The sequence below is a fragment of the Phalacrocorax aristotelis genome, chromosome 16 (genome assembly GCF_949628215.1).
Source record: "Phalacrocorax aristotelis chromosome 16, bGulAri2.1, whole genome shotgun sequence".
In the NCBI taxonomy this organism is placed as follows: Eukaryota; Metazoa; Chordata; class Aves; order Suliformes; family Phalacrocoracidae; genus Phalacrocorax; species Phalacrocorax aristotelis.
This window is the reverse complement of record NC_134291.1, coordinates 9134346-9155170: the sequence shown is the minus strand read 5'-3', so window position 1 is coordinate 9155170 and position 20825 is coordinate 9134346. Positions and strand designations below refer to the sequence as shown.

General features: G+C 40.6%; 1 protein-coding gene across 5 annotated transcripts in view; it reads left to right on the top strand.

Moving 5' to 3' along the window:
• Positions 1 to 5142: 5142 nt before the first annotated feature.
• HELZ (helicase with zinc finger) overlaps positions 5143 to 20825 on the top strand; it is a 90920-nt gene continuing 75237 nt past the window's right edge. For 2 of the 5 annotated variants that reach the window (XM_075111692.1, XM_075111690.1), the window contains exon 1: positions 5192 to 5280. Coding sequence is in view for 1 of the 5 variants with exons in the window: in XM_075111693.1 (XP_074967794.1) it covers positions 5274 to 5280 (7 nt within the window). In the remaining 4 variants the exon portion in view is untranslated. Of the gene's footprint in view, positions 5281 to 7812; positions 7885 to 20825 lie in introns of all 5 variants that reach the window. The other 3 variants (XM_075111691.1, XM_075111693.1, XM_075111694.1) reach the window with 3 other exon arrangements.

Here is a 20825-nt window from a genome sequence, read left to right as displayed (position 1 = left end):
AAATAGATTTTTGTCCTCACTGAATTCACTTACGACACCTTAGTCTTGGTTTGACAGCGTAGTGCCTGAGGCCAACTCCCTACCTAACTCTGTCCTCATGAGAGACGCTTGTTGTGCACCTAGTACTTGGTGCCAGAAGCAAGAATCCCTCAGGGTTTGCTTCCCCACACATCACAAAGTTAAAAGAGGAATTTTCAAACAAAATTGTAGAATTATTAGGCTGTATGGTAAATGCAAGTGAGTGGAAAAGAATCCATTCATTCTGGAGGGTTTTGTTTGGGTTTTTTTGTTGTTGTTGGCAGACTATTATTAATGAAAATGAAAGGGGTGTATCTTGAGTCTCTGGAAAACGTCACATTCAGGTTGCTAGGAAAAAAGACACGCTGTAAACTTTTGGTGCTAGTTCATCTCAAGCATGCAGATATATGTCAGGTACAACTCCATGAGCAATTTAAAGGTCAACATAAAGGCATGCCGGCTTCTTAAAAAAATGCACTGAGGCTGAAGATCTTTGATCTTGACAATGTGGGATCAAACCATCGCATTAATCTGAACTTTGTAGTTGCTATCTCCTCAATGTGCCCTCAACATCCCCTTATTGCCGTTTGCTCCTCAAGACTCCCATTTTGTGGATCAAAGGAAAAATGAATTAGTTTGAATATGAATTGCTCCAGAAATTGTGTGTGTTTAAAAAAGTCCACGTTGAAGAAATGTTGTCCTTGGATAATTATGAAGTAAGATTAAAGTTGAGATCATCTGTTCTTTAGAGGACTCTGGAGGAATTCCAGGGGAATTTTCATGCTGGAAAATCAAAACTTGCTACTCTTCAGCCTAATAATCAGACATTAATGGCTGCCTAGAAACAGTTTGCTTTATTGTTTAGTAAGACTAAGAACTACTGTTGCTATCTAACCTCAGGTCTACCACTGACTTGTTCGTGGCAGAGGGTAAACCACTTAACTTCGGTTAGTTTCTGATGATTGCTGCTTCCGAGGGAGTTAAGAAATTTATAAAGGTCCAGTGTACTGAGACAATAAAAACATTGCTGCTCTCACTGCAATCAGTCTGCAACTTCTGTTGAGAAAAGCCTCCTGTTGTTTTGTTTCTTAGAGCTGAAAACTGCTCAAGATGCCTGCTGGGGTGTTGGGCTGCAGGGTCAGGGAGGCAGTTTGGTGCTGAATGTATTCTATTATGTGCTTATTACTTTTACATGTTAATTGTAATTTTTTTTTTTCTGTATTCTGAAGTTAGACATCGTGAGTGCAGCTGATTGAAAATTTTGTTTTCTGTACTGGAATTCAAGAAATGTCAGTTCCCAGAAACAGAAGTGAACTTTATCATAGAATAGCAATTGATTTTCTGAATTTCCTGTGAAAGCAGAAGTCTGAGGAGAAAGGAGAAAAAGCAGCAGTGTAAGTTTGAAATAATTAAAATAGGTTTGTTTTTGAAAATGCAGAAACCAAGCCATAGCTGTGATTCCAAGTGTGCAGCTCATGGGCGAGCCAGGACTCCAGGGCTTTTTGGCTACCAGCAGCAAGTGAGGGTTTCAGAGTTCCCAACTCTTCCAGAATCTGTGCCACACCTTTCAGAGCTCTGCTCAGATCTTAAGCTTCATGGCAGGGAGCCTAGCAGCCCTGAGTGGCCCCAGGTTTTCAAACCCCTGTTTTTTGGCAAGGAGCCTTGATTTTCCAAGGACCTGGGCATGGCTCCTAGCTTCACAGAATAGGGAGAAGTCCTGTGAACAGTGATAATTTACAGAATCCTGATTTAAGGGTAGAGAGACTGGATGTGTTAGTGCCTTCTGTACAGGGCTTCCTTGCAGTTATGGTCCCTGGGATGTTGGGCTTTCTAAACTTCCAGCAGGAAATGGCAATTTTCAGATCTGAAAGGTTTTGAAATCTTAAAATTGAATTTGGTATTGCTGCGTTAGTTGGAGGGGCCCTTTTTTGGTTTTTTTTTTTTGTTTGTTTTAATCTTATTATAACGAGTCCCCAGAAATATTACTGTTAGGCTTTTGAGGATCTGAGTCCTGTCAACTTTTATGATGCTGAGCAGAGATTCATTGTTTTTGTTCCTATCTCATGCGTCCCCATTGTGCCTTCGGCATTTCTTATATTTGCAACATACACTGTTGCTTTTTTTCTGCTCCCAGACTCACAGTGACCAGCTGCTCCTGGTCTCCTTGGGCAGAAGAGAGTGTGCTGCAACCAGCGCAAAACCCCACATTCCTCAGCAGGAGCCTGGTACTGTGAGCTCTCCTCTTCTCATGGAATCCCATTAGTGAGCCTAGCACATGGAGATTCCAGGAACTTAGGAAGTCTGGACATGCAAGCCAGCAGTCAGCATGTAACACATTGCTTTCTGTGCCCAGCCCATGCTGAGTGAAGACCTGGCTTGTCAACTCAAGCCTGTAGAGTTGTGAATGATGTGTTTGATTGCAGAGGTTGGAAGCCAAAATTGCAGCTTCCGCTGGGGTAATACACATCAAGGAGAAAGAAAGAGACATCTCATGGAGTCCCTCCCACAGTAGCAGCTAATATTATAAGCTTATTTCCTTAAATTATCCTTTAATGCTGTATTGAAACACGTCAATAAAAGCCACAAGAAGTTTCTTTCTTCCCATGTAGCGTACAACCGGTTGCTAGTGGCATACGCTGCCTTCTGTGCAACAGAAGTGGCTCTGAAACTGAGGTTTAGTTATATTAAAGCCCTTTGGATTTGGAATCTCATCTTTTAGGCCAGTTGCTGTATAATTTGCACTTTGAGCAGGATTTCCAAGGTTAATGAGTGCTTGGAGTCCAAATTTGTTTTGGACCAACAATCCTCATCTGTTAAAAAAAAGACTATGAAAGAGCTTGGAGGGGACACCACATGGAAATAATACAGTTATTCCAACCTTGCAGGCTCAGTGGCAGTACTTTAACAGAATAGTGCTTGGCAGCCAACCCCATCTCAGAGCTGCTGGCTCCCTCCGTAGCCTCTGGCACGTCCACTTAGGGTTTATGCAATACAATTAACCAGTCTACAAAATTGAGTAAAACCTACTTCATATGGGGGCTAAGAGGTTTAAGGAAGAAGATCATAAAAAGCAGTGGGTGTAAGGGCACAGCCTCCGTACTGTGTTTTATACACGGTACTTTTTCTGAGACGGGGATTCCCCTGCTGCCCGTCTTTCCCCAGCTCCCTTCTGCGCTGTTTCTACAGCGCTGAGTTGCCATCTTCTTACAGCAGTCTTTGCCTTTCAGTACTTTCAATCTAGGAACTTTAAAACAAGAGAGAGATAGCAATAAAAATGGTGTCTGTCATTGAATAAATCCTTCCCCATATAACTCAGTCACTAGCCACACAATTTTTTTCCTGGCACAGTATAAGTAGTGTCAGAACAAATGGACTCAAAAGTTAATGACAGCTTATGTGAAAATGAAACCCAGCAAATTTCTGTCTCACCCCAAACTGAACTCCAGAGGATATATGGATATTTTTAGATATCTACACACATACAAACCTCATTCTATTTTCCACTGCTTTTTTTAAAAAGTTATGATTTATTTTAAGAAAGCCTTCCTTGCATTTTGTAACAGAAAAATTTATCAGTAATACGAAAGCTCACTAGGAACCAAATGCAACCAACCTCCAAAATAGGACTAATTCCACTTCAACAACATGGACTGAATGAGACCCTAAGCTGGTTAGGTCCTAAACATGGTTTCACCTTTATCTGATTCACCATAACTGCCCCATTCCTCATGCAGCACCCATGGAAAACACCCAGGAGTCACAGGACGGCGTTTAGGCTCCTGGGGATGGTGTCTAAGCCGGAGATGAGCAGCGAGGGCCTACGGCCGGCACCACAGCACTGCTCGTGGCCTCCTGAAATGGCCACTCCTGGGTCGAGGCTGGGACCAACCACGCTCCCCTCTGGCAGGGCACTGGAACAGTAACTGTACTCCCAACCCTATTTATAAAGTTGAATTAAAAAGTGGACCGATTTAAGTCTAAGGCTGCAAATGCAAAGGATTTCTTTAAATTTATTTCCTTCTGAATTTACATTCTTGCAAGGAGCTCTCCCTTCATAAACACAGTACTGATGAATATTGAAAATGTTCTTGGGCACAAGTATCTTCTTGCAGCGGCAATGCATCAGAGGCTTGGCTGGTGGTTACTTTTCAAAGAGTTAGGAGGTGTTAAACATAAATTTAAATATAAATGTATTTAGGAAAATCCAATACTAAAATGACCTAGATCTTATAATTATTTTCATTAAAGTAGAAGGAAAAGCTTTTAAAAAACACTGGAATCCTGTTTTGCTGATAAACTTTATTAAGATCTTCAAGTAAGCTGATTTCTCCCAATTTCTTGTCCACTTTGCCCTGAAGCACGATGGCTGATGCTCTGCGAGGGGCACCACCCATGGCAGCTGAGCCAGCAACGCCTTGAAAAACCCAGTTTGCAAAACACCATGTGTATTAATCAATTGCCAAACACTTTGAGAACACAGCTAACAGGGAAGATTACTCTAAGAAAATAAAACTGGCATGCAGCTTCTGGGATTCATGCACAGCCAGGAACGAGTTACCAGCAAGTCCTTCAGGAAAAGCGGATGGGGTTTTTAAAACACGATGTGCAACGAGAGCTGCTCTGTCATCACCTGGCTGCAGCCTTCGCACGCGGACCCACGTTTCTGCGAGTTTAAGGGCAGTAACTTTAAAAAAAGAAAAACACCAACAGAAAACCCAACAAAAACAGTAAAATAACCGCGAGAAGACCCCCCAGCGTTCTCCGCACCAGCGGCCTGCGCCTGGCCGCGCACCGGGCGGGCCCGTCCCGTGAGGTGCCGGTGCCCGCCTCACACCGGGCCCTGCGCGGGACGCTCCGCCCGGCCCCGCGGCGCCCCTCGGCCTCGACAGCGGCTGCGAGCCCGCAGAGGCACTGACACGACCCCCAGGAGAGGGGAGGGGGCGGCGGATTAAAAAAAAAAAGCCGACGGAAAACCGCCGAGGTTGCCGGTTTCCACGCTGAGCGGCGCGGTAGTGCCCCCTCCAGCCGCTGCGTGAGGGGAGAGCTGCGGGCCGGAGCCCGGGGCTGCCCTCCGCCTGCCGCAGCCGGGGCGGGTCCCGGGGCCTGTGCGGGTCTCCGTCCCGGTCCCCGTCCCGCCCGCAGCGCCCCTCCGCCTTCCCCCGCTGGCCGCCGGGCCGGGAGGAGGGCGGGGGAGGGCTTTCCCACAATGCTTTGTGGGGACGTTGACAAGTGGATCCAAGATGGCGTAGAAAGTAATGACAGGTAAGTCAGGACTTCCCCGTTCGCCCCCCGCGGGGGCCGAGGGCGGCCGGGCCCGGCTGCGGAGGGCTCCGGGGAGGACCCGGGCGACCCTCAGTGCCCCGCGGCCGGCCGAGCGGGGGGCCGCCGGCCGGGCCGGAGGCTGAGCGGTGCCGGCTGGAGAGGGCCCTGTGTCTGCGGAGGGGCCTGCAGCGGCAGCCGCTCGGGGGCTGTTTACGGGCAGGCTCGGCCGGAGCCCCGGGGGCTGCCGCGCTCTCCCGGGGGCCCACAGCCGCCGGCCGGCGGGCGGGCCGGGGCGGCCCTGCGCCCGGGGCGGCGGGGGCAGGCGGAGGGGCCAGCCCGGGGAGCCGGAGGTGCCCTGCACAGCCCCGGCTTCCCCCGGCTCGGGGGTGCTCCCTCAGGGAGGGAGGTGGGGGGACGCAGAGGGGTGGGAGGCAGCTTCGGGTTTGCGCCGGGCGGGGCGGGAGGGGACGGCTGGCGACAGCCAGGAAATAACAATAATAACATACAAGTTAAAAAAAAAAAGGTTTAGGTAGAGTTTGTTGAGGGATGGAGAAATAAATTGAAAGAATTTAACAGCTGTTGTAAAATAAACCCTCAGAGCAGTGAAGGCTTGGCAGATAAGCTTTTATTTTTGTTTTCTGCAGGAAGGCTTTGTCAGGGCCGAGTGGCTAGAAGTTGGGAGGTCTGACACAGATCCTGAGATCACCTTTTATACAACGCAGCTGTTGTGAAACTGAAAATAGGAGAGTTTATACTGTAGGGTACTATAAAGTCCTCCCAACAGAGCCTACACATATATATTTTTAGGGCAAATCCCCAAGTAGGAGAAGCATATATGTTACCTCTCCTGGAGTGGGTCATGGCCGTTTATTAATTTCCAACCGAGTGAAGTTGTTTGGCTTCAATGCATTGTTAGTCAAACTGTTGTTTGATTATAGTAACATGATTAAACATATCATTGATGGAAATTAAGAAATAACTGCAGGGAAATAGTCGCAAGATTGCTTTCCAATTAATGACAAAATGAGTAAGAGGTAGCACGGTAATAGGATTTTTGCATTATTGGGGTTACAGGGAGCTTGAGATGAAATTTTAAAATTACATAATATATTTTGCTTTTCATTGAAGAAATAAAATAATTCAATTGTAAGACACACAAACGTCCTAAAAACGAATATCCCCACTAACAGATGAGTATGTCATGGCTAGTCTAGTTGGGATGGTTTGAATTGTTGGGGGTCTTCCAGTGATGATGGCCTTAATAAATAGTGTAACTGAAACAAGGCAGAGGATAAAATACACACACCTCCCCCCTTATTTGAAGAAAAGACACATTCCTCTGTAAAAATAACCAAATTAAATGAAGTGATACTTGACAAGTTTGCATTATTTTCCAAGACTGATTGGTGGAACAGGGAAGTTTTAAAATAACGTATTTTAAATTCAGTTATTTCAATACTTCTGAGTCATAGCAGACGGTGAATGAAGACTCAGGGTTTTTTAAATGGCAAAGCTTGTTTGACTGGGACAGCCCGGGGATGTTGGGCAGCCTACTGGTCCTCTGTAGTGGGGAGCTCGTTTTGGACGTGCAGTTGAAACTTAGATGAGGGGAGAGTGTACAAGTGACTGCCAGGTTCCCTCCCGCTCCTCGGGATGCAAACCGATGGATTTGCTCTTAGATGAATCAGACCTTGGTAGGCTTAGCTTTTACAACGCAGAAGTTGTGAGGGGCAAAAGCCAGGTTAAGCCTTTTTCATTGAATTTTAATTAGCACTTTTTTTTTTAATTGTGAGTGAAGGAACATTTTATGTGTTATTCCTGATAAAATTGAATTATCTTTGTAATTTGTTATGAAAGCAGAAATTACCTTCTTTCCCCCGCCCCCCCCCCCGAAATCATATTTCTATTATCACTCCTCACATCTGTGAATTTTTTTGACTTCTGAAACATATAGAGTATGTATTTTCCCTCCTTTAATTCATATGGACAATTTGCCTTTTCAAGTGAGCCAAATGAACTTTTTTCTATGAAAGATGCTTATTAAAGTGATGGCTCTAGGACTTGAAAAGTTGTAATAGCTGGTTTTGTTTGTTCTTTTTTTGTGTTTATTTTGGTGGGTTTTGTGTTGGTTTGGTTTTTTGGGGTTGTTTTTATTTCTCCCCAGCAGACTAAAAAATAAAGGGAGATATGGAAGCAGCACCTTAAACTGTGATTTGTCCCAGTTCTGCTTCTTGATCTGTCATGGAGGATCCTTTCCCTTTGTGAAATCTCATTGGTTTCAGAGAAGTTGCTCCTGGGCTTTGGGATCTGTATTAGTAGATCAGGTTGCGTAAGAAGGGCTGCAGTTTGGACAGAACTTCTGCTTGAAGGTTAGATTTCCTGGAGAAATTCCCATCTCAAAAAATATAAGTAGCAGTGTCTAGAAGGTTTGAAGAGGTAATATTTCCAGGTGGATAGCGTACAGGCCTAGTGCTTGAGAGGTCTGGACAGCCTGATGCAAATCACTTCACCTGTTTATGTTTCCTTTTGAAGGAATTTAAAATAGGAATAGTGAATCTTACCAACCTGTGAAGAGTCTTGATGCCTGTGGATGAAGGAGGCCATGTAAGAGCTAGGCAATATTACTACTAATGTTTTCCAACTCTGTTAATTTAGTAGTCTGATGAAATATTTTCTCCAACGTTGGCAATTATTTTTGTTACTAAAATCTGCTTTGCAATTATAGTTGGATATTCTTTCTGACTTTCAGTGTGTTTTATTTTTATTTGTTGTTTGCTACCATCTTACATTTACTACTGTACTTTATTCTAGGTGTTTTCATTTTAGTAACGGCAGAAGCAATTGCTGCAGCAATTCAGATTATTAGTTGAAAGCCCTTGAATCTTTCACCTCACTGGCATTCCCTCCTCAGGTCAGAAAGGTCTGGTAGCAGGAGTGAAATCTAAATTAGAGAAGTCTTTTGTAATAGTTTAAATCCTGTCCCCTGTGTACAGCCTGAATAACTAGGGAAAGCCGTGGGAGCTGGCTTGGAAAATGAGAAGGAAGGATGGTGTAATTCTGTCCTAACTTAGGGATAGAGTTGTTGGACAGCTGGCATTCCCTATGCCTTGGAGATCAGTAGGCCAAGAATCCTAATAAACATGAATCCTGTCCTTACTTTTTTTCCTAGCGTTGTTAAAGGCTTTTTCCTGGATGCAGATCCTCAGTGTTGCTCTTTGTGCAAGGTTGCTACTGGCTCATCATGGGGGAGAAAACAGCAAATTTCTTATTCCCTCCTGCTTGCCTGTTGTAGCTTTTTAAACATTTCTCACCTCTTTTGTTGAAGTCCTAAGGCAAGATCCCATTATCACTACATGGTATATGTATTTTTCTACTTTAAATGGAAGTGTTATGGGTTAGATGATCAGAACAAACAAGACCTTCCTTTTTTGTTTTTGTTTGTCTTGCTGTTTCTTCTGTAGCCTTTGGCAGTAGCCAGCACTTGTGTTTATGTATATCAATGACATGCATTTAAAGACATTGTACTTTATATGTTTGATTTCTTACTCCCTTAGGTAGACTTCTGTGATTGTAGTTCTTTTTTCAGCAAGGAAGAAAAGAGAGAGAACATTAAAAAAGAGACTGCTTTTTCAAAAGTTTGCACACAGCATTGGTGTGGAATAAAATGAAGTGCTTGGTCTTCTGGAGATTTTTTCTGGGAAAGTAAACACTTAATTTCTCCTAGTATTTTGGGGAGGGTGGGGGGAGGTGGAGAAAATACTAAACTTTAGAGATAGTGAGATTAGGAGTCTGCAAGGTCAGACTGCTCTACAGAAACAGGCCAGCTTCTGGTGATTTTATTATGGTTGTATTGATACGTAACTCAAGTTCCTTATTCAAAACCAGTTTTGCTTACTGAGCTTTCATCTTCTCTTCACACAAATGTTTACAACATGAGGCTTCAACCAGAAGCAATTACTCATGTCTGAGAAACACAGAAAAGAGAATATTACTGTAGGAAAAGAAATGCTTAGGAATTTAAGCAGGGTGATCACAGTTATCCATGGGTGAGAATTTGTTTTTCTGTTGCACTTCCATTGCAGTGCTAGTTGAAGTTAAAGGATACTTAATGTGGCTATAACATAATATCCAAATATTTTTCTACAATTTTATATGCAAATTCATTGTCATAATTTTAATAGAAATGCACTGGTTATTTAGCCAGTCTTTTCTTGGAGTTCTCCAAAATACCAAATTGCAGACTTATGACAGGAAAGCCAGATAAAAAATCATGGATTTGAATTTTTTTCCTTCTTAAATGTAATTTTACTACATTGAGAGGTTCTATTTCATAACTAAAAAGTTTGAGTGGTTACTATGGCCCCATCCTACTTCTGAATGAGTACAAACTATCAAATTTTCTAAGTGGTGTAGAGTCTTTGTCAGATGTTAGAAGACTCGTACTTTAGCAAGGAGGTAATTTAGAATTCACAACACTGAACTGTGTAGCTTTTCCAAGAAGCAGGAGGTGCACGGTGCTGCTGAGTTGGTAGCAAGACTTTTTGTAAGTGATTTTATGTAAAGAGATGTTACTGTAAACTGTTGTGCGATTTGTTTCTGTTAGTCTCAGGAAGTACCACTTGCATGAAGAATGATGTGACTGAGGTGGATGTTTTTAATCTTTGGCTTATATGTGATCTGGGGAAATACGTTTCATGATCTCTCCTGTTTGTAAGTAGTAGAAAGGCTAATGATTCTCAGAGCTGTAACAGCTAAACATTGGAAGAAAGAGAATAGTAGAATTATGTTAGGTACAAAATTTTGAATGTTGGAGTAGCAGGAAGTGAAGGGTAGAAATGTGAGCAGTGTGTGGATTCGTCTGAGCAGGCTTTATGGTAGTTAGGGTGTTACTTGGAAATGATCTTTCAGTCTGAATTTCACAGGTGGGTTTTTTTTTCATAGTTATATATAGCAAAAATACTGTATTCATCAAGACACTAAAAATTACACTGCTTAAATAAGCTTAGAAAATCTTCCAGAGCCCTTCAGACCCCATCGGAAAAGGGAAACACAAACACAAGAAGAGCTGTTTTTGAGAATTTTGGTTGTCAGTAACGTGGCACGAGCGTTTAATTTGCTGGAAAATACTTAGTGGTTCAGCAAACCAAGGAAGTAGCAAATCCTTGTGGACATACTAAATGGAGAATGCCACAAACAAAAAGTATAGTGGGTTTGGCAGCATATAAAATAATGCTTCTTCCTTATATATCTTCTTGTTTAATGTAAGATAATCTCTATTTTTGTCCTGGGATGATTTTGGGCAGATGGGGACAGGCAGTGTGCTTCTGTTCCCCAGCAATGTTCCTTTGCTGCTCTCAACTAAATCCCCATCAGCTAGCTGGGATTCCCAAATACTGTTGACCAGCCACGATAGCTGCCTTGCATGGGATCCTCTGGCATCCTGGGAGCTGGAATTTGTTGGGCTTTTCTCATTGTCTGCAGAGGGAGGTCGTTAAGGGGGATGTTTTTTAGCATACTTCTGAATCTGTGCTAATGCAGCGCTGTAGCTGAGTGCTGTGGGTATTTTATTGAAGTGATGTTTTTGATTATAGTTGTTTGCGCTAATGGTTTGAGGTAACTGTACTCTGGCCATATCTTAAGACACTCACACGTTTGGAATGGTGCAGGACATTTGTTTTGTCGTTTGAACTGACTGATATAACTTGGCTGTAGTTTTGTTTATTTTTTTTTGGCTAGGCTAGGCACTGCTTTTCTTCTTCTGAAGTTTTGTCAGAATTATGCCATTAACCGCAGTAGGATCGTTACTCATTCCTGCTGATGTCTGTTCTTTGAGTGGGGTTTAAAATACGTGACTAAATCTCTAATGTGCATTTCAGAAGGAATGAGTAGGGTGAATGCCATTGGGAAACCTGCGGTATTTCGGATACAAGTTACGGTGTTGCCCATGGGGTTTGCTGTGTGAGAACTTGGGAATCCATATTCTGTTCTTAGGAGAGGTCCAAAAATTGAACCTGTTGGTAGTATCATGTCATGCATCTAAGGAGAGAAAACAGGAATGTTATAAAAGCATTATCTGGATGCAGAAGGGTTAATATTAAAATACAGTTAGAAGACAAGTCCCAAAATCAGGCTTAGCTGTATTCTGTAAAACTATATGAAACACAGTCATGTAAAAATGAATTTCAAAGGTTATTTACAATAAAGACAGCAATTTTTAGTGGTGGAGGTTAGTTATTGCTTTGAACTTTCAAAACGGCATACAAAAATATCATGCACAGTTACATAATAAGTATGGTTTGGGGAAAGATGTGTTTGGAGTATCTGTGGGTGGCATGATTGTGTTATTAAATCTGGTATGGTAGGACCCTTTTGTGCTAAGCACTGTATAAATGCGTAACAAAAAACTCAGTCATGGTATTATTCACTACTGTGATAAATTTAAGTTCATTATAATGCTGCAATGAAAACTGAGGTATATTGAACGTAAATTTTCCTGTTTTGTGTCACAACTTTCTGCTTATTTCTGTGTTCAGTTTGTGAACTGTGCACTATAACTGTGCAGTATAGCTGATATTCAGCATAAAGGTTTTTACATTCCTTTGCCTCTTGAATGCATTGAAAGAGTGATTAGTATTTTGCATTTCAAACAGAAAATTAACTTAGGGCTTTTTCTGTCATCTCTTTTTTCCCTCCCATCCAGCTGTAGAACTGTGATATATACCTGTAGCACCTGCTTCGGCAGTGGTGATCAAAGCTGTGCTCTTTATATTGGTTTCCTAGTCATAGGGGTGTGCTGCTTTGCAGTACTGGGACATGTCAAGAGTGGAGACGGTTCTTGTATGAAAATGAACATTTGACATTTGAGGAAAGAGTGTTTCAGCATCGCTACAATATCCCTGTTAAGAAGAGAAAAACTTGGATTGAAGCATTGAGGTCTGGAGTTTGTACAGGGTTTTCCAAAAGGAGGGGATATTCTGTGAGGAATAATTTCCTAATTTTAAAAATACTTTTATTGCTGAAATCTAAATACAGCTGTATTAGAGGAAGCTGCAAATTTGACACAAGAGTGAAAGTTAGGAACTGCTAATTTCGATTCTCTCTCTCTGAGGCTGATTAAATTCTTGAACTTTGGAAAATGAACTGTGGTCAAGTGCTCTCTGAAGACAGTGCTATATGAGAGGCAAATTCAGTGACCGTCGTGGAAAACTGACGTGTTGCATTTAAACTTCTAGAATACATTTGTAAATATCCTGATATGTGTTTTGTGTTGAAATGATGCTTGGGAATCTTTGTAGACTCCCCTTTGCATTCCTTGGGAGCACACTTTTGTACTTGCTTGGCATTTTGAAAATTAGGTGACAGATGTTTAGTCACATATATGCAGATGTACCTATATATCACACAGCAGACAGTTCTCAGAAAGGACTTTTGGCAATATCTTATGACTCAGTGGAGAAGAATATTGGTAATTGCATGACTGTGTAAGTCCTTAAGATTAATGGTGTTCACCTTTTTTGGTCAAAATTATTATTAAACGTTATGTGAAGTGTGCAGAGACACTGAGGAACAAGCCCATGTTCTGTTATTCAAGCACTTAAAAGAGTGGTTCTGCCACAAGTAGTTTATAGTTTTAAAAGCTGTGGATTATGATGTTTAAAACAAGTTTTAGAGTATGAATACTGTATTATTCTGCAAAGTCTGTTTGAGTTTGAGACTTGCAGGTTGGTGCTGTTCCACGGAGAGCTGGCTGGTTGTGCAGTGCTGATTTTTCCCTTTGTTTTTCTCTGGCAAATTTCATTAAGAAAGGCAAAGATTAAATTACTTTTCTAATGCATTTTTTTAAAGTAAGTAATTGGTGATGTTGTTATGGGGATAAAATGGTAACCATGGGACAATATTTCAATTAAAATGTTCTCATCTTGGATAAGTGTGAGAAACTCTACTCTCAAAAAGCAAAGAACATATAGGTATATGGAATATAAACTGCTGCTGTTAACCGGTTATTATGAAAGATTGTTTACGTGAAGATTTTCTATGAAGCAGCCAAAAGAACTTTAGGTGGGGCAGAAGCACCACCTATTATTATGTTAACCTGATGCTTACTATGACATACTCCTCATTTCAGTTGGATATTACTTGCCAAATCTTAATTATTTGGGTTGAAATTTCCCATGGTAGGTGTCTATCCCAGGCTGATCTTTTGGGTGCTGCGGAGGGAGTGAAGGGTTCTGCCAACATGGTTCAGTCTTTTTTAAAAATTGGGCAAAGAATACATTTCTACGTTTACAATAAAATAGAAAAAAAAATGCCCTAGAGTGCTTCTTTGTAAAAAGTTGCAGTGTGGTATAGTACGATGTTTCTGCCAAGGGTATACTTGTTATCAACCCCCTGAATAATCTGTTCAGCATTGGTCAAATTAACGTTAAGTACAAATCTAAAAGATCATCCCTGCAGTGAATACACTTCAGCCTGAGCTAAATGGGATTTCCGTAAAGTTTGAAGGCTAGGGCTTCTGCATTCTGCCCTGGTATGATTTTGGACAAAAATAAGAGCACAGAGAATTCCCCTTCTGTACTCCCAATAGCCAGTTCCTCTTTCCTACCAGCGCTGCCTTCATGGAGCACAGAGGAAGCAGCAACTGGATTTGAACAGAAGGTGCAAAAGACAGATTTTTCGCAGAGTATGTAGAATAAATGTGGAGATAGGGGTGGCTGAGCACGGAAACTGAGACTGAAAAATATTAGTGTTAGAAAGAAAGAAATAGGAGGGAGGGTTTACTGTGTGGGTACATAAAATTTATTTTATAATGCTAATACAGTTTGTTGGAATACAGTTTCACTATTTACATAAATTAGAAAGTGTTTAATAGATGGAGTAGGTAATAGTAAAAAAAAAAAAAGCAAATCATACTTAAGCCCTATTTTTGCTACACTTGATTTTCTTTATTTCTAATGAGCGCTCCCATGTTGAGAGGTAGAGAAATGTTGAACACTCATAAGTCGCTCTGCAGGCACTGGGTGCTCTGCTTTGATCATATAAAGGGCGATATAGTACAGGGTAGAGCATAATGGGGAAAAAAACACTTTTAGTTGTCTTAATCTGAGTATAAGAAGTTTATCGAAACTTTTGGCTTTAATGTGTTTTAATGTCTTAATTCTTTGTAAAATGGGAATAATATCAGAAGGATAAAGATATTTTCTTAATATTTGTGAAGCGCTCAGTCACAGTATTTGTAAGCATTATTGAACACTTCATGAAAACATTAAAATGCAATCTTGAGAACCAGATTTGTGTAGCATGCAGTAGATAAGGCCTTAGACCCTATGCTGAAGTATTTAACTAGATGTCCATTAAGCAGGCAGCCTCTGTTCTGCCTGCTCATTCCGCCAGGTAGCCCTTGGAAAATGCAGTATGTGACTAACACAGTTAAAGGTTGTATCATAATGCAGACACATGGGAGGGCCAACATAAGCTTGTACAGATACTTTTGTCCTTAAAGAACCTTTGAGTAGTGGACTTTACAACCTAATATTTGTACTGTAATTCTAATGAATGCAATACTTAATATATATTTGCTCTGTGTAACTAGGAATCGTATCTGCCAGTTATGGATGTCTTTCAGTCAAAGTGAGTACACACCAGGTAGATGTTGTGCTTTGACTTGCCATGTATTTTGCTTAGTTTCATCAAGATAGGTAATGCTTTTGGAGAGCTGTGTGAAAAAGAATAATTTTCAAGGCAGGAGATGAAGATATTAGGTGGTAGGTGGTGTGGCTGTGAGTGCTGAGGCCATGAGTTATTTTCGGATTTTGAGCCAAAGATAGCCAGTTTGTCCATGTGTAAATGTTGCTGCCTCTGGCTGTATAGGTTGTCCTTTCTGCTGCTACTTCCAAAATGAAAACAAGAGAGATTAGTAAAGGTAATAAAGTGTTAATAATCACTTAAGTGTCTGTACTGAAATCATAACTGGCACACAATAATATCTAACTCATTACTATCTGTGATATATGTAAAGTGATTTAAAGAACACAGGATCCAGATGCGACAGGCATTTGCTCTTAATCTCAACTGCTGCTATATTTTTGTTACTATTGTTACGTGAATGGTGAACTACACACAGGCGCTTGTTCCTTTTCCAGTATATGTGGATGTGTTGATTCTATACATTAAGTTTACAGGATGAGACTCAAGGCTCCATTTATGTGGCCAGAGATCACTTGTCCTCCTAATTTATGGTCCTCTTTGGTTTTCAAACATGGAAGGATAACCTAAGCATTTAATGGTAGGGGGCATCATGAGCCTCTTAATTACATTTTTTTCCCTTCCCAAAATTAAGGGTGTCATGTTCCTTAGAGGCCATGTAGCAGTTCTTGCTGCTGCTACGCTATATAATAAAACCTTGAAATAAGCTTTCCTCATTCTGTATGCTCCATTTCAGATTGAACATCATTTTTGGAATTTAAAGTAGGTCCATTTTGCCTGGAGTTGTACAACATTAACCAGAGTAATTCAGTTATTTCAGAAAACTGATTAGATTGTCCTCTCTCAAGGGTGGAGACTTTTGTATTTGTTCTGTAAGGTGTACAGTACATTTTCTGTGCACTGTGCATAACTAATATTACTGACTTCAGCCATAACGGCAATAAATGAGTGCATAAGATCTCTGCTATTATATTTTTCTTAAAATAAAAAAAAGCAAAAGCACCTTTCATATTACTCTTTTCTGCACCCTGCACCTGAAAGATGGGCCATCCTTTTTCTCTCTGTCTTTCACATTGGTATGGTACACTGTCATTATCTACTCTCATTTTATTAAATGATTTCGGAGTGTGGGATTATTTATGATGTGTATGTCATGACACTAGGAAAGTGCATTTTTCGTGTGTGTGTCTGTAAGTGGCTTCTGTATTTTGTGCAGCTGTATTTTATTCCTTCCTGGAGGCTTGAATAAAATGGTTTTGTGGTTTGTTTTTTTTTGGTCTTAAGGCAAAGATAAGTTTATTTTATCACTATAGGTAAGGAAAATAGATATTTAATTTTATTTTACTAATCTAAAGGTACTTGAGTGGCATTTTGGAGTACTACCAAAAAAATTACATAACATTAAAGAGGTGCAAGCATGCATTAAGATGGGATCACTACAATGCCAGAGCAATTGTATAATATGAATTAACCGTAGATAGATTTATTACTCCCTGTTTCAGTATGTGGACTGACAAAGGCAGTTTGTTTGCAGAGTCTTGATAGTTAAAAATGATGGGTCACCAAAATTCAACTATAACATTGGCATGTTCACTGTAGCTAACATTTTTATTGTGTGTCTACACAATGTATTGTATTTAATCCAGATTATTAAATGAACCCAGATCTTTCCGTACCGGTGTAAATTAAAGTATCTTGTCAGTCTTTTCCTGATAATTTTGAGGGAGAGGGACCTAGAAGACTCTTCAGGCACAGGGATTGTGTCCATACCAACTCTGATTTCCCAAATGTTACTTTTCTTTATTATAGAAACAACAAATTTTTGAGGCCTTCATATGTGAATTGCTTACATCTCAATTTTACCAGTAACAAATTTCAAAAGCTACGCGATGTGTACTGCTAGTGTCTGTAGTCTAAAAAGTTTGAAAACTCTGCTTTAATGAAACCTGGAAACTACTGAATGGATCCTTGAGCAGTTAAGCTAATGAAAGCAGTTTATGGCTTTTATCATTATGGGCAAGAAAACTAAATAAGATTTTTCTTTCACTGATGAGTGATATTTTGGTGCAGTGCGCGCTCTCTCGACAGGTAAATGGCAACACATTGCAGTAATTGATGCGGTAACTGACCTCTTGGTATCAATAAGAGGCTGAATTATAACTTCTCCTATCCCTGGGTGGGCAGGAGAAGTTATAAAATCTGGGTGTCTGTTACCTGTCTTGTTACACATTCTTCATAAAACGTGCAGCATCTTTGAGACTCTTTAGACCTCTGTGAATTCAGTTCAAATTGACTTGAAGTTCAGAAGTTACTGGGGAAGGGCAGAGCAACTGTTCTCAGAAACAAACCTAGTAGATCTCTTCTTGCCTCTGAAATGGAATTGCTGGGAAGTTCTGATAAAACAGCTGTCTTTTGATGTATTATCTGTATTTATTACACGTTTAAACTGTCTACCCAGTTTGATGGCCAGCCTTTCCAATTTGCAAGAAGGGCTGAAAAATCACAAAGGGTTAGGAAACACAGTGCGTTCATCGTGCGCATTTCCTTAGAGAGGGGCAGGATGCGTTGAATTCCTGCCCTGCTCTCTCTGAGCCTGTGCCAATTTGACCGCAGTAGGCAATGGAACGGCAAACGCTTCTTCTCCTTCCTTTCCTGCAATACAGTGGGCTCTTAACAAGAGGACACAGCTGAATAGCTTTGGCAAGGAATATTTGGGTGCTTATTTCTCGCAGCGAACTGTTTGAAGGGTTATGGATTGTAATGGGAGGCAGCTGGAGAGGCTCTTTCCCCTGCACGTTCCCCATGGCAATGGGTCTCATTCATTTGGTTCAGTTTGCAAATCCCAGGATGTGGCTCTTGAAGTATATTCAATTGACAGTAAATTCCTACCAGTCTCACTGTAGGACTGCAAGTTGAACATCATTGCTTTAGCATAAATCTTTACAAGAGATGTTAATGTCTGGATAAAATATGCAAATATTTACTGCTTGTCTACTGTTTGTCAGCTTGGCATGCCAGACCTTGGATCTGATCCTTCTGTCTTGGCAGACATTGGGAATTTTGCCAATAACATTAATAGGAACAGCATTGTGCCCTCTAATCTGTTTGTTTATGAAGTACAGCGAGAGTTATCTGGCTAGATGCTTTACAGTGAATTGAAAAAGCATCTGTTTGAAATTTTTTAGGAACTGTCACATGCTTTAACTTACCATTATCTTAATGTATGGACCCTCTGGTTCCATAAAATACACTGGAAAGCTGTGAAGCATGTAAGTGCCCAGTCATGAGTTCAACTGCTGTGAAACACTAAAATTTTAGTTCATGGTGTTCTCTCTTCCTACATTGATTTTTAGTTTGAAGTTGGACTCATCAGACTGTGGAGTAATTCTTCAAAAGCCTCCTGTGCATCAAGCAGGCATAGTGTTTACTTGAAAATAAATGACCGTGTAGATCACATTGTTTATTGCTCTTCCTCTTCCAACTGTCCCTTCTGCCTTTCCCAGCCCCCTCTGCAGTTCTGGAGGGGAAACGCACAATTTTATTTGGAGATTAGATTTTAGATACTCTTTTCATGTTTGTTTACAAAATCCCCTTGGAAAGAAGACTAAATAGTCATTAGGAAAAATTGAGCCTGAAAATCATTAGTTGTTGGGGGGGGGGAAATCCCTCACAGTTCATTGAAAAAAGAAACCACCAAGGTTTAAGTTACACCAGTTGGAACTAAACAGATCTGTTAAATGATACTCTGTGGAAGCTAAACTGAGCACACCTTGGCCTTCAAAGAAATGTAAGATCAGTAAGTTTTCTTCTACTTAAAGGCAGGCGTTTTTGGAGGTACAAAGGATAATGCCAGGGTTAGATTTCAGGATTAGCCGGTGAGGAAGAGTTGTGCAAACTTCTATCTGTGCTTCAGTCAGTGTGATGCTTACTGTCATATCAGATGGAATTCACAGGCGCTGTGTTTGAATATTATACTTGAGTGCATAAATCGGGAGCCTTTCTGTAGGCAGCGGTGCTGCTGTGAGATGATTCAAAGCTAAGAAATGCTTTGAATTGACCACAGATAATAAAGGCTCTGTTGATAACACATTGTGCCTGTATTTCTGAGGTAGGTCCACCTATTTTAGATGTGTAACTTCAGAAAGTGGGACTATGCCTGTTTACTTGTTTCTTCAAAATTTTGAAGATGTATTAAGCTTTGCTATTAGAATAAATTGTTACTCAAATTTGAATTTAGAACTCTTGAGGCATGCGGTTCTCCAGGCTATTTTGAGAAAATGAATAATCCTGACATTTGTTCTGTTACATGCTTAGTATTTTAATCTCCATCTTACAGACAGAAAAAGTGGAGTGCATAAGTAATTTGCTCAGTCTTGCAAAGGGAGTTGGGAATATAGTGCAGACCTTGTGACACTTTAGATTTCAATTCAAATATGTAATTTCTGCTCTTGGAGTGAATGTGGAAATTCCAGTTTTACATTTGAAATTTTGGGAAAAAAACACTTCTAGAACCGAAACTAAATTTCCCTTGACAAGTGTCTCTGTTCCTTGGCTGTTAAAATATTAACTGTTCTGAAATAATATTAAACATGGGTATGTCAGGTACTGCAATAGATTAGATTTTAAGAAAGCATGGTTGTAATTCACATTCATGTAATCTAGTCTCAGTTGCTAGTTTAGGCACAGCTCAGGGGACCAAAAGTAGGAACATGGATTTTTAGAGTCATCAGGAAGAGCGGAGTGCCTCCAAGGAATACTTTGAGCACCTGGAGTGGAGTCCGAAGTAGATGGTGCAAATACCCAATAAATGTGCATGTTTGTGTCCGCACGTATGGATATAAGTCGAATTGAAATGCAATCTGAGAGCATGAATGTATCATTTTCCATATGTTGTCCACATGCTGGTTTTTGTTGTTAGGATTAGATTTCTTTTAAAAACAAATCACACTGCAGCAGCTCCTTATCTATCACTGTGTCCCAGGCACTGTGACTTCAGTGGTTCTTTTAATTATGCTCTGAAATACTGATAGTGTGACTCAGTTAAGCCCAGTTACCCGAACAGCCTGGTCCTGACTTCTCTTAGCTCCACTTAACTTAATCCACACGTTATTGCCTAGGGTCAGTTATGCCCTCTGAAGTGCTCTCTAAGTCTTCAAGTTCACCAAAGAAATTAGGTAGCCTTTGCAGTATAGTAGGCTGCTGCTGGGCTTGTAAAACCTGGCTTCTTCCCAAACAGACTAGTTCAATATTTATCAAAACAGCCAGCATAAGACAACTAATAAATAAAAGTGTTTTTCTTTTACATGGTGCCATGTTGGAGGAGGTGGGCAGGATAACATAGCTTTCAAATGCCTGTCGGTTATGCTGGCCAGGTCAATTAAGATAGGAGCAGTGTATAAACAGTTCTTAGGGAATAAACACACAGAAGCTCTGCAGAGACTTTTTGTGAAAGGAATTTTGGTTATATGTTAGCCAGGAAGTGAGGAAATCAAAAGTACAGCAGAGTTCATGAAATCCTCTCTTTTCAGTCCCTTAGGAGGAAAGCAGAATGTACGTGAGAAAAACATCAGTTAACTATTGTATTCCTGTTGAAGCAAATCCTAGATATGTAATATTCACTGTGGCCTAAAATGTTAGTGAAATGGAAATCAATGTAATTTTTAGTTTTAGCTGGAAAGGATCCTTGCATAAACAGCTTAAGAATGCCTAACATTTATATAATTAAAAATATGTGCTTAAGTGATCCAGCTGAGTGTCTTTAATTTTAATAGAATTAGCCCGTGAATGACTCGTATGTATGGAAATTCAAAACCTTCATGCCTGTTCCTATTCTGATTGAAAAT